Source organism: Tachypleus tridentatus, chromosome 7 (assembly GCF_004210375.1).
Source record: "Tachypleus tridentatus isolate NWPU-2018 chromosome 7, ASM421037v1, whole genome shotgun sequence".
NCBI lineage: Eukaryota > Metazoa > Arthropoda > Merostomata > Xiphosura > Limulidae > Tachypleus > Tachypleus tridentatus.
The window spans coordinates 13,380,066-13,394,118 of record NC_134831.1 but is presented as its reverse complement, the minus strand read 5'-3'; the positions used below and the strand labels follow the sequence as shown (position 1 = coordinate 13,394,118).

Below are 14,053 nucleotides of genomic sequence, written 5' to 3'. Positions count from 1 at the left end.
TGATCGAAAAACAGTTAAAACTTCGAGGGATTAGATATTTTCTTTTTCATCTTATTAAGTTTTATATCAAATTTTTTTTTGTATTATAGCCATAGCAAGCGTATATATGCTCATCTGTGATCATGTTACACTCTGCTTTTTTGTGTGCAATGTGAAAACCTCTCTACTAATGTTAATAGATCTCTGGATATTATGTTCACGAAAGGTAAATTCATGTGTAATGTTAAGAGCCTATTTGAATTTTTCTGCACTTTTATGTAAAGGATATCTTCATATTATGATCTATTTATTTAAAGATTGCTTTTCGTGCGCATATTTTACGTTAGTTAAAGCTGGTGGTTCTGCTTTAAGTATTTAGATTGGCTAGTTGAGAGAAAATAGGTATCTCATGAGTAACAAGTTATTTTATTATAGTATATTATAAGGTTGTTTAACTACTTTGTTGTTGATTTATTGGGAGACTAATGATTTTTTTTTTTCCCCTGTAGTTTTACCTTTAGAATTAGAGATGGCCGGATCAGCCCGGGCATAAAGGAAGGAGGAAATGTCTGGTACAGGACGTTACCATGTGCTAGAAAACCCCTTTAAATTACTGGGTAAAGTTTTTTCGCATTTTAAGTTTTTCTTTCAGTTTAGTTTAAAATTTAAAATTACGTAAAATCCATAAACCGGAATACACAAAACAGGTATTTGTGTAAACAGGACATTTGTTTCTCCCGGGTGTAAGGGCAGTAAAAGAAGGGTGAAACACACTCGCAATATGAATTACAATTGCAAAAACAACAACATTATTTTAGCGTGAAGCCAAAGAGGTGCGAGAGTACGGAGTTTTACAACGATACAAGATTTTATGGAAATCGCTTATTTAACCGATACGTCCTATTGTTTCTCGCTAGTATGGGAATCGCCACATATTAGCCACTGGTTGCAACTTGAATATTTAGCATTTCTGGTCACATACTCGTTATAAAATCCCACCACACCCCAAATAATATTTCCTATCGCCGTTACTACTAGCAAGTACTACCACCACAAAATATAAACACTCGCATCCTTAAAAACAAAATTAATTAATAACAAATTTAAACCTATATCTTGTTATCAAAGAAACAACAAATTGATATTTTTTAGTACTAGATTATAAGAAAAATCAAATACAAATCATGTTAGAACTTGGGGATCGAGTTTATTAAGAAACCCAATTAAAAACATTTTATTAAATTACGCTTAGAAAGCTTTTCCAGTTCTTAGAAGTGTCTGCTACTTACATTCTAAACTTATTGCGATTTTTAAAGTAAACGTTACCTGAATGATATATTCTTTTATATTCTTTTGACTTCTTTTTTGTTCGAACGTTAATCTTCGGCAGTTCTTTATTATAACTGTTTCCACGTTTGATTTTCATAACCTTGTTAGCTTTAGGTTCTTCTGCGTTCAGATTTACTGTACGAGCCTTTTCGTATTCCATTTGTATCGACTTAGATCGGCTGTTGAAACTTAAGTCGTTCTGAATGTCTTTCGGGCTGAGTTTTGAATTGGAATACTGAAATTCATACAGAAAAAACATACCAACGGCAAATATGAAAATACCAGATACGAAATTACTTTTTATTAAACGATATAACTTCATGTTAATGAAATAATTGTCTCGCCTTGATCATCAAACCACTCTATTATTTGACGTATAGCGTATACTGCTACTCGCGAAATCTTTTTGCACGTAAGGCACGTCGTGGATATTTTATACGTCACAAACCGAATTTACCTTAGCGCATGCCTGTTGGAGTTAAACCTTCTAGGTTATTGTTGTAGTATTTGTTTAACATTCTAACGAGTTTACAGGTATTTTTACATTGTGTGAGACTCAGTGTTGGTGGGTGGGCTAGCGTATGCTGTTTAACAAGCATGTATTTTAAATAGCAAGCGAAAACAACATTATTTTAAATAAATGCAGGGAAAATATACACTTTGTTTTTGTAAAATTAGAGTTCACTTGTATCACGTTGTTAAACTACTGTTTCTTCAGGATTGTTTGTTTGTTTTGAATTTCGCGCAAGGCTACACTAGGGCTGTCTGCGTTAGCCGTCCCTAATTTTGCGGTGTAAGACTAGAGGAAAGGTAGCTAGTCATCACCACCCACCGCCAACTCTTGGGCTACTCTTTTACCAACAAATAGTGGGATTGACCATAACATTATCACGCCCCCACGACTGAAAGGATGAGCATGTTTGGTGTGAACCAAACTAAATAAAACAATAGCACAGCAAACAAGCGTATTCCTAATATGGTATATTTGTTTCTTGAACCATTCCTAAATTGATTAAAATTTATTTAGCCTAATAGGTTATTGTAAAACTACATATATACACACATAATATACATGCACACATACACCCACACATATTATGTATCTATATACAAGTATTGTCTATAACATCCTAACATTGATAAGCGAATGCAAAAAGCTTTCTCCCCCCCCCTCAGGCCAAAAATGCCTTGATGAAAGTTACAAGAAAACAAACAAACTTTACACTCCAGGTAAATATAAAAGAGTGGAATATATTTACACTTCAGATAAATATTAAAAATATAGTCTATTATTTTATATTTACTTGGAATGTAAAGTTCGTTTTTGTTTTAATCAAAATGCGTAAATCCCTGCAGAAAGACTACATAAATGGCTTGGTGGTTAGAGTACTCGGCTCGCAGTTTGTCGAGGGTTTGAAATGCATCACCGAAAATGCTAACACTTTCAGCTACGGAAGTGTTATAATATGAAGGTCAATCCCGGTATTCGTTGGTAAAAGAGTAACTCAAGAGCTAGCGATGGGTGGTATTGACTAGCTCGCTTTCCAGTATAGCCTACCACTTTAAATAACGGGACGGCTAGTGCAGATAGCCCTTGTGTACCCTCGAGCAGTTTTCAACGAAAAAACGGGCAAATCCTCCCCATACATTTTTTCGACAGATCCTTGTAATATAGAAGATTTTAAGAGAATACGGTTGGAAACAGGGGAAAGGGACATAAACTGTTCCATATATACTTCAAAAAAAATATAAACGCTTAACGTAATATCAACTCGAGATTTCTTTGGGAGAAAGATGAACTAAAGCATACTAGATTGCGAGTTATAATACACAGTTAGTTAGTTGTGTAAACAGATTTATTTACAATGAAATAAACGTTACAGGTAATTTTTGGACAATAACACATGATATCTAGAGGAATGACAGAACAAAACCCAAAATTCTGCAAAATCTATATTGTTATAATTTGACCTCTTAAAAATTTCAAATCCTGCGCAATTCCCATATCCATGTGCTCCAGTTTGTTAGAGTTGACGTAAAGTATATTTTCGCAAAACGTCATTTAGACTGGTCGAAATATAAGGAAACGAGGGACTAAATATCCAATATTATGCGGTTTTTTTAAAAAAATTGGTTCGTACGAAATGAGTTAAAAGGTATACATCCTAAATATGTCAGCTTTAGTCTGTGAGGGTTAGAAAAAGGTAGTTTTGTGTAAATTTGTCATTTATACTTATTGAAGTATAAAGGTTATGGCAGGTAAAAAACCCCTAATTCAGCGAAATATTTTGAAGTTTGACTCCTGTAAAATATAAGTAGAGGTAAAGATATTATGCCTGTTTACTTCATCTACGGAGGTTGTCGCAAAGTGTAACCTAGATTGGTTGAAATATAAATAAATGACAGGCCAAGAATATCATTTCTGCTATTTTTAACCTTTGACCCTGTAAAATAAAAACTTTTCTCTGTCTGCTTTGGCTTGTGACAAGTATCATATGGATTGATAGAAATATAAAGAAATTGTTTGACATTTGACAATCTAAAATTGGAAAAAAGTATTTAATTAAAAAAAACGAGAAGGATGTTTAGGTGGATTGGACGCAGATGTGTATTACACTTTAAGTTAAAAGATGGTCCGTTCAGAAATAAACAAAAGGCGCGAAATTGTAATTATTAGAACGAAGAAATGCAATATGTCTTCTTCCCTACTAGAGAGACACAGTAAGACTCAGACAATATAAAAATAACATAAGTATTGAATGTTTTTTATGGCTGACTTTTAACTACACTCTAGTAGTATTAACAAATGTCTCACCCTTTCACTGAGATACGCACAATAATCTACTACATCTATTAAACTCAAGGTATAGTTTTACTCGGCTGTTTAACTCGCGTAGCTTTGCGGGAAATAAAAAAAACAAACATCCTAAAGAGAACGCGTTGTTTTAAAGTCTTCAGTGCTTAATTACTAGTTAATTACTACCTTTATAATCAATTCAACTTAAAAAGATGTTACAATAATTATAACTTAGTCAACGAAGTATTTTCAATAATATGAAATATTATTTATTGTAACACGATCACAATTATATATGTTTTAACACACACGCGATATATGTATACAGGTTATATCGATATTATATTATAAATAAACCTTATGAAGCCATTAATAAAATATTTATCATGTGATAATTAAAACTTTCACTGGTTTGTGATAAAATATTTTATTCTTGTTAATTTTATCTTACACGAGTTTTAAAATGGTTGACTTTCTCATGTGAATTATCTCAAAAATGTCAAAAATATTATTTTTTGTAACGTGTAAACAAGATCCTAAGTTACATTATACTATATATGATTAATTTCTATTATAGAATAAGAACATCTACAATATTAATGATGTAGGATGTTTAAAACTCACTTTCAGTCACAATCTACGAAGTATCTGCGTTCTTTTCAATAACGAAACATACAAATTTCTACAAGTTGTTTCTCCATTTCCTATAGAGTTAAAATAATCTAAATAATTATTTGTTTGTTTGTTGTTTTTGAATTTCACGCAAAGCTACACGAGGGCTATCTGCGCTAAACGTCCCTAATTTAGCAGTGTAAGACTCTGCCAACTCTTGGGCTACTCTTCTACCAACGAATAGTGGAATTGACGGCACATATCATATATACTTGTGTTTACCGTCTATCATTAGAGAATACACCTTGGAACTAAAGCAAACTGAATGTCCTCTATACATTAACTTGTTCCCCTCTGGGACATGGGTAAGTATACGGATTTTCAACGCTAAAATCAAAGGTTCGATTTCCCTCGGTGGACAAAGCAGATAGCCTGATGTGGCTTTGCTGTAAGAAAACATACACATTTATATTAATTGTGACAATAGTTTTATAACGGACCGAGTGGGTTAAGGCGTTGGACTCCTACTCTGAGGGTCGTGGGTTCAAATTCTCGTCGCACCAAACATGTTCGCCCTTTCAGCCGTAGGGGCGTCATAATGTTACAGTCAATCCCACTATTCGTTGACAAAAGAGTAGCCCAAGAGTTGGCAGTGGGTGGTGATGACTAATTGCCTTCCCTCTAGTCATACACTGCTAAATTAGGGACGGCTTGCGTAGAAAGCCCTCGAGTAGCTTTGCGCGAAATTCAACAAAAACAAACAAACATCTTTGTAACAAAATAAATTTATGTATTTTTATAAGTTACGTACCATTACGAAAGCTGAATGTATATTCATGATATCTTATGGTTCAATATGCAATAATTTTCTATTTCTGTTTTTGATCTAGAACTCACATATTTGGCTTTTAAATATAATACGCAGAGTGAGATATATATATGTAGTCTAACTTTTTGAAGGTGTAATCATTTAGGCATATAAAGAAATATCACTATCATCCATCTTAACAATCTGGACAATTTTTACCTGAGGGAAAAATTCATTTGATGTTTACAAATAACAGAATACGTGGGGATTACCAAGATTACACTCACTTTCATACAAATTACTATGAAATTATTGTTATACTTTTGTTGTTTACAATATTTACTGACCCGGTATGGCCAGGTGGTTAAGGTGTGCTCGACTCGTAATCCGAGGGTCGCGCGTTCGTATCCTCGCCACACCAAACATGCTCGCCCTTTCAGCTGTGTTTATGTGACGGTCAATCCCAATATTCGTTGGTAATAGAGTAGCCCAAGAATTGGCGGTGGGTGGTGATAACTAGCTGCTCTCCTTCTAGTCTTACATAGCAAAATTAGGGACGGCTAGCGCAGACAGCCCTCGAGTAGCTTTGCCCGATATTCAAAAACAATCAAACGATATTTATTAAAGTTAATTGTAGTAACAGGAATACGTCCATATTACACATCTTCTTAAGTTACAGTTGCCTAAGTGCTTATATTAAGGAATGAAAGGTGACTAGTGGGCAAAGAGATATTAGTTTCGTGGTCTCTTGACGGTTAACTGATGTACGTATCGTCGCTGGAGCGTTATTTCTGTTGGTGCAAAAAAAAAAATTAGGGACTATGTTTGACGATATCCTCGAGGTCTCATGCTAAGGCAGAACAGCAGATAAATACAAAGAGATCAGGAGTTCTTCTTATATTCATTCTAAACACATAACAAATTTCGTAAGTCCAAGCATACAAGTTTTTCGCTGATGGAGGACATAATACAGTACTTTAGTTCGTAGTGTCGACTGCAATACATCATCTAAAGTTTTGATACAATTAATAACTGTTATACGATTTTGATTTGGTTTCGCTGGCTCTGACTCCATTGCAATTCTCGAGTCTTTCTTCCTTGAGTTGGGTGAGCTTTCCAAAATCAATGTGTGCTCTATTTTTATAGTCTGTCCTCTCTCTCTTTTTCTTCCTCCTCAATTTGTGCTCTTATTATTTCTCTCTATATTTCTAGTCTTTTATTTCTCTTATTTTTCTCTCTCTCCTTTTCTTCTTTCAGTCTTTATATTTCTTTTTCTTCTTTTAAGCTGTCTTTTTCTATTTCATTTCTTAGTCTTTCATTCTCTCTTTTCTGTCTACACTCTTCTCTCTCTCTTCCACTTGTTTAACAAATTCTCATAGTTCACTGTTTTTTGCTATTGTCGTTTGGAATAAAGATTATTCCGAACACTTTTGATACCTTATTTTGAGCGGTAAGCTACACAAACATATGCATAATGTATGCTATGCGAGTATTTTTGGCATTTTCAGATATTTTGTACGTTTTTTTGTCACTCTAAACAAACCAACGGATCTAACTCCTGCAAAATGGCAGTCCTCTTGCCACTCACTACACAATCATCTAGCAGCATGCACTGTCAGATGTTAACTCTATTGTCAATGCAGGAAAGGTTAAACATAACTTATCAGTCAGTTCTACATATCTACAGTCAGGGGCCGCGGGGTTGCAGCCCCCCACACTTTTGGCTAACAACAATTTTTTTCAATAGTGCAAAAAAAAAAAATGTCGCAGATAGATAATATTTTGATTCTTGGTTAAAATGAAATTTTCATTATTCTGTTGCTTGGTACATCCTGCTGGTATCAATATCGTTTGTTTTACCCTATTTAAATTCCTACATGACTACACGAGCGGTGACGTAGGTGCGCGACATAAAAAAAAACCAAACGAGCGAGGCCTAAGGCGCGCGTACGGATCTGTACTACATACCGTGCCCTGTATTTGATTGCATATTATGACCGTTATCTTACTGAGATGTAGACACACACTATATCAATCATGTATGTGTTGCATGGGGCTGTGCGCGCGTATTGTTGCGTGACTTCAAATAGAATGTGACGATGTTTTTTTTTTATTCGTAGACCTTGCGTGCGTGGTGGCGAGCTAACTATCACAACACACACGAATATATGCATTCTAAGAACCGAAACAAAACGTAACACAGTATGCATACACATAACGTACATATGTGCATGATAAACTACACACGAAGTTGACTCAGACTAATTCTAAAACCTACCAGGAGTCCCATTACGACTCCAAAATTTCCCTCAGATGCCTTGATACAGAATTTAAGCTCAAGATGGATCATGCTTCCACCAGTGAAGATCAGGAGAGTGAGGTACAAAATAAACTTAGATTAAGAATTGTCAGTTTGTTCTTGGGCAGTTATGTTATGTATTGTAGCCTTGTAAGTTGTAGGATATCTATTTACAATTAAGCATTTAATAGGCCTACTGTGCACAACTCTGACACGCGGGATGGTTTTAATAAAGTTTGGACACTCGCAGGGATGTGGGGTTTTCTAAATTGTTAACTTTTGTTAAATTTGAGCAAATCCAATGAGAATGATGTTCAAGGTAATCCCACTTAATAAAGATCATTAACCATGTGGGTATGGGTATTTATTTATAATTATTAATTAAAAATTATTAATAAAAGTTTAGAGTGGCAGCCCTGAATTTGATATTCAAAACATAAATGGAATCATGACCTGTACGTGAGACTGGTCTAAATTGTCAATATCCCGTTCCACCCCTCTCCCCCAATGTAATTACAATTTTACAGTTAAGATTTCCAGAAAATGCCGAGTCTTTGATAATTAAAGAAATGAGAACATTGTGAATTCCAAGAATATGAACTGCATTCACAAATCTATGTACAGGCATACAGCTTTACGCACAGCTTAGTTTGATGAAGTGAAAACACAGCACAAAGTCATTTGATTTGAAATATATTACTGAAATTCCATGTGTTTCGTCTGGCCTTAATCAAGTTCCATGTCTAATAATCAGCCTATGTCCACAGTCCTGTAAAATTTTTGATAACCTGAAACCTAGACCTTATATGTGGAAAACTTGAACATTTTGTGTCTGCTCAGTTAAACATGGTTAATTTTGCCACTGGTAATAGATTCAGTGATTGTATCCACCCATCACATGGTCGGAAGATATTTTGGATTTAGCAGTGTGCAGCTGCCGTATCCGCCACGTGGTCACATTCATGTGTGCGTTCTAACTGCGCGGCGGAGGGAAGGTACTTGCCTAATGGGTGTATGTCGCTCTAATAGGTTACTTTTTTTTCCCAAGAAAACCATAAACATGGGGTATGATTTGTGCCGGAAAATCCTTGAATATGCCCCCCCCCAATCCATTTTGACCTAAATATGGGTAAGTTTATCGCTCAAAATTATATTCTTACAGTTCTCGCACCGATTCTCACCCTTATTGTCGCTCATGCTCGATTAGTACACGTTGCGCACACGCGTGATTTTTAAATTTCAAGCGCAACATTTAAAAATCACGGGTATGCGCACGGTCCCGATCCCTCGCTGGCCGGTCGGCCGCACGCAGCTAACGAAATAGCTTCGTACGGACCGGCGCGGGATGGGTATGTTATCAGCTAACTAGGTAGCTTCATATGGACCTGGATGGGTACGTTATATGGGGTAATGACTTCCTGCGCATCATGGAGGATTCCACAATGGATGTGAATGTAGAACGTACCCCGTAAAAAACTCCTTAAAATGGGTCAATTGTTCTTCTTAAAAATCCCTAATAATGGGTACCCTTTCTGCCAAAAATGACCCAAATGAAAATATAGAGCGATTTGAATTGGAAAACGTTCTACAGTCATTTCGTTTCGTATTTCAATAGGTCAGACCAAAGCCCCTTCCCAGAAAAAGAAAAATACAGTCATCGATGGAAAAGTTCTGTGGTCCCAAGCTGCCTGTTAAACAATGGAAATGTGAACAAACTATACAGCAGGCAGAGGTTCAGCAAAGCGGGTCGTATCCCAAAGTATGGATGACAGTTTACAGGCGGAATTGATAATCCCGTCAAAACCAAATCAACCACGAAATTTTCAGTACCCTATAAGGGAATGCAAGCAATTTAAACGATCATTTCAACCGTCATGGTACGAAGAATTTCCTTGGTTACACTACATAGAGTTTTCAGATACGGTTCTTTGTCACACCTGCTTACTGGCAGAAAAAGAGCAGAAACTCAATGCAAAGTACAAGGAATCGGCTTTCCTCCGAAATGGCTTTTCAAACTGGAAGAAGGGAAGGGAAAAGTTTCGAGATCACCAAATGTCGCAGTGCCATAAAATGGCAATAGAAAATATAATAATTCTTCCCAAAACACGTTCTGACATTGGTGAAATACGGTGATGATCTGGACATCCTTTCTCTCAAGGCACAAGGACATGACATTGGGAGAAGAGAAGAAAGAATCTAGGAGCAACATGGCCAAGATCATCGAGAACTTACAGTTCTTGGTTAAACAGGAACTGGCTTTGCAAGGACACAGCGATGAAGAATCGAACTTCATACAACTTTATCACCTCAGAGCAAAGGACAATTCTAAAATGATAGAGTGGCTTAAGAAAAAACCAACAAGTATGTTACACATGATGTTCAAAACGAAATATTAGAGGTAATGGCATTGCAGGTGTTGCGAGATGTGGCGTCTTGTATCAGAAACGGTCGTTATTTCTCCATACTTGCCGATGAATGCACTGACGTTGCAAACAAGGAACAGCTTACAATATGCATTCGATGGATTGACGACAATCTGGAACCCCACGAGGACTTCATCGGATTTTATGAAATCCCCACCATAAAGGCAGATACCATCATATTGGCCATCAAGGACGCGATAATTCGGATGAACTTGACCCTGGCCAACTGTCGGGGCCAGTGCTACGATACCGGAGGTCCTATGGCTGGATTACAAAGATGTGTTGCTAAACAAATCCTCAAAGATGCTCCTAAGGCACACTATACTGGGCATGCCTTAAATTTGGCAGTATGTGACGCAACAAAAGGGTCTAAGTTGTTAGCTGATACCCTAGATATCACATACGAAATCTGCAAGCTTATAAAATTTTCACCAAAGCGTCAAGGTCTGCTCGAAAAAATAAAAGCTGACATCAACCTAGAAACAGCAGGTCTAAAGGTGATTTGCCCAACTCGCTGGACAGTTCGCGGCCAAAGCTTCGACCGCATCACTGCCAACTACGAAGCGCTTCTCTTGGAGTGGGACGTTTGTCTGGAAGATCGTCTAGACTCTGAAATGAGGGCACGAATAATAGGTGTCAGATCCCAAATGGAGAAATTTGAGTACTTCTTCGCTCTTCATCTTGGTGTCGCCGTGTACTCTTTGATGGACAATTTGTCAAAAACATTGCAGAAGACCTGCATGTCTGCAGCACAGGGGCAACAAAATGCAAAACTGGTAGCAGGCGTTCTTGATAAAATGAGGAATGATGGTAGTTTTGACAAGATATATGAAGAAGTGCACCGAAAGGCAATGGAGCTCAACATTTCCGAACCTCAAATGCCAAGACAGAAGAGAGCGCCCAAGCGTTTTGAGGTAGGAACCGGTGAGCCATCGTTCCCGTCGTCTCCCAAGGAATTCTACAGAAGGCAGTACTTTGAGGTTCTTGACCTTGCCATTAACGCAATCAACCGTCGTTTTGATCAGCCAGGCTTCCAGGCGTATCGACATATGGAAGATCTCCTCTTGAAATCTCTTCGAGAAAAGGATACTCCTGATGAGCTGAAGTACTTGACGGACAAATACGGTGATGATCTGGACATCCTTTCTCTCAAGGCACAACTACATCTCCTCAATGGACTGTTACGCGGTGACTCTGAAGATTGTCACTTTGAATGCTTCAACGACATTTATCTGGCCGTGAAGCAGCTGAAAGAACCTCAAAGATGCCTAATCTCGGAAGTGATAATTCTAGTCAAACTTCTGCTTGTTAACCCATCAACTAATGCTGTAGGAGAAAGGAGCTTCTCGACGGCCAGAAGACTCAAGACATGGCTATGATCAACAATGAACCAATCTCGTTTTAATAGTTTGGCAGTTTTCCACATCCATAAGGAACGCACAGCATCGTTAGACCTCGTTTCTATTGCCAATGACTTTGTACAAAAGAATGACAGAAGGAAGGTGAAGCTCGGTGTATTCACGGAACACGACTTTGCTGGAGGAACTTGTTCCCATCATTAGATCACATACGGTAATTTTACTCTTCCAGGGTAAAAGTGATTTGTATTTCTATCCATCGACGTATATCAGTTTATACTTTTGCGATATGATAATGAGGTCAGTAAAATTATGATATCAGTTTTCATATGAAATTTGATATATAAAGGTGAATAGGCCAGTAGAGCAACTGTGGCATTATTCATTTATATTTCCATTTTAAAAGATCATTAATATAGCTATGCATTGATGAAGTAACGTGTTATCCATGTATATAATTTTACTGTGATACTAAGGCTAGCTCTATTTCGATTTTTTTTTCAGTCCTAAGTTTGTAAGCAACCTAAATGCATATTCATACTCAGTCCCTTCCCCCCTCCCCGCAAACACAATCTGAAACGTCCCTAGTTCCTTGACAACAAACTTGCGTAATCGCATCGAAACACATTTTACTTCATTAAATTTAGGTTAGCATCTAGCATCAGAATATCTCAATGAGATTTGTTAAGCCTCTATTTAGAAAATTTCCTTGTAAGGACCTGCTAATGATAGTTGATGTTGCAGAATTCAAAGTAGCAAAGTTAAACACAGTAATTTAAGATTAATTTAAGTCATACCGGAAGGCACAGAAAGAGAAAACCGATTTTTTTTTATAGTCCCCACTAGAAGAAGAACTGCTAACAGGGCCTCAGAATGTGTTATCAATATGATTAAAATCGAGGAGCTTCAAGGGACTCCGCCCCCTGAACCCTACCAGGGGCCCTACGTCGGCCCCCTGGACCCCGCCTGTCAGCCCTCCCCACTCACAAAAACGTTCCGCGGCCCCTGACAGTAACATAATTTTCTTAATTTATTAATATTCATTACAAATATTATAGTAGTCATACCTTCCTGCTTGTATCTGAGATAGGTCTTTTTTACATTCTATAAGAGAAAATGTTACAGTTTTAACTACTCTTAAAGAAATCGATCAGAAAGGCTATATCCTGGTGTTTGTTGAATTTTAAAAGCTTGTCTGGTAATTTTTCTCTAAGTATTTCACTAGTAGTTGAAGATTAAAGTTTTCTTTATTGGCATATGTTTACACTGTTGACAGATGTCTTTGAAGAACTGGTTAAATGAAATGTATTTGTAAAACAGTGTCCTAGGATGTGGATTTCGCTAATGTGGTAGTCAGATAGTATATATATATCTCATTCTCATACTTTCCTAGCCCCCTCCCCCAATGGCACAGTGGTATTTCTGCAAATTTACAGCGCTAGAAACCGGGTGTCAATACTCGTGACGGGCAAAGCATAGATAACTCATTGTGTAGCTTTGTGCTTGACTTCAAACGAACGAACAAACCTACTTTCCTAGAGTATATAATTATACTGCATTTCTATTTCTTTGGAACTTTAATTTGGAACATGATACATCCGGTCGAGATCGTGTGCAAATTCAACACTATTTTGCAATGTTACTTTTTATAGCAGGAATCTATCAATATTCCAGGATGAAATTTGCGTGGTGGGAGCCCTGTAAATCTTGGGTATCGGCCCACATTTTCGCTAAAAGATGTTAATTGAATCGTCTTAGCTCTGAGATTTATACAAGGATGAAACTTTTCACTAAATCCTGGGTATTTCGGGAAAGAATGTTCACGTGGATTCCCCGAAAGCAGATCCCAGATGTACTATTGTTTTAGATTAGAGAATGTAAATAAGTAGGCCTACTAATTACCGTTCGTTACTTGGCTAAAGAAATTAAATTTGCATTAAAGCAACAATGATTATTAAACTGAAAAGTACAACATAGTAGTTCAATTATTAAGTTTGCATTTCAGCGGTCCTGTAAATGTGGGCTATAGGCCCAAGGGTGCACTGGTCAATATAAGAAAATTAAGTGTCTGTGTGTGCCACGTAACTACTCTTTATTCGCTTGTTATATCGAGTTCTAAATGATACCGAACTAATCTTCTCAGTTCCGAGATTTGTACAAAGATAATATATATATATTTTTTTACCTTACTGCTTTAGTATTTTGTAAAAACACTTTTTCAGAGATGCCTCGAGGCCAGGCATGGCCTAGCGCGTTAAGGCGTGCGCTTCGTAATCTGAGGGTCGCGGGTTCGCGCCCGAGTCGCGCCAAACATGCTCGCCCTCCCAGCCGTGGGGGCGTTATCTAGTTACCGTCAATCCCACTATTCGTTGGTAAAAGAGTAGCCCAAGAGTTGGCGGTGGGTGATGATGACTAGCTGCCTTCCCTCTAGTCTTACACTGCTAAATT

The 14,053-nt window shown here is 37.1% G+C and overlaps 1 protein-coding gene and 1 pseudogene across 3 annotated transcripts in view; one reads left to right on the top strand and one right to left on the bottom strand.

The window, feature by feature from the left end:
• The window catches only part of LOC143255146 (uronyl 2-sulfotransferase homolog pip-like), a 33,785-nt gene extending 31,987 nt beyond the window's left edge, over positions 1–1,798 (bottom strand). For all 3 annotated transcript variants that reach the window (XM_076510377.1, XM_076510376.1, XM_076510378.1), the window contains exon 1: positions 1,306–1,798. In XM_076510377.1, coding sequence (XP_076366492.1) covers positions 1,306–1,630 — 325 coding nt within the window. In that variant the 5' untranslated portion in view covers positions 1,631–1,798. The remainder of the gene's footprint in view (positions 1–1,305) is intronic.
• A 7,787-nt stretch (positions 1,799–9,585) lies between these two features.
• Positions 9,586–11,626, top strand: LOC143254928 (zinc finger MYM-type protein 1-like; annotated as a pseudogene).
• The last annotated feature ends 2,427 nt before the right edge of the window (positions 11,627–14,053 follow it).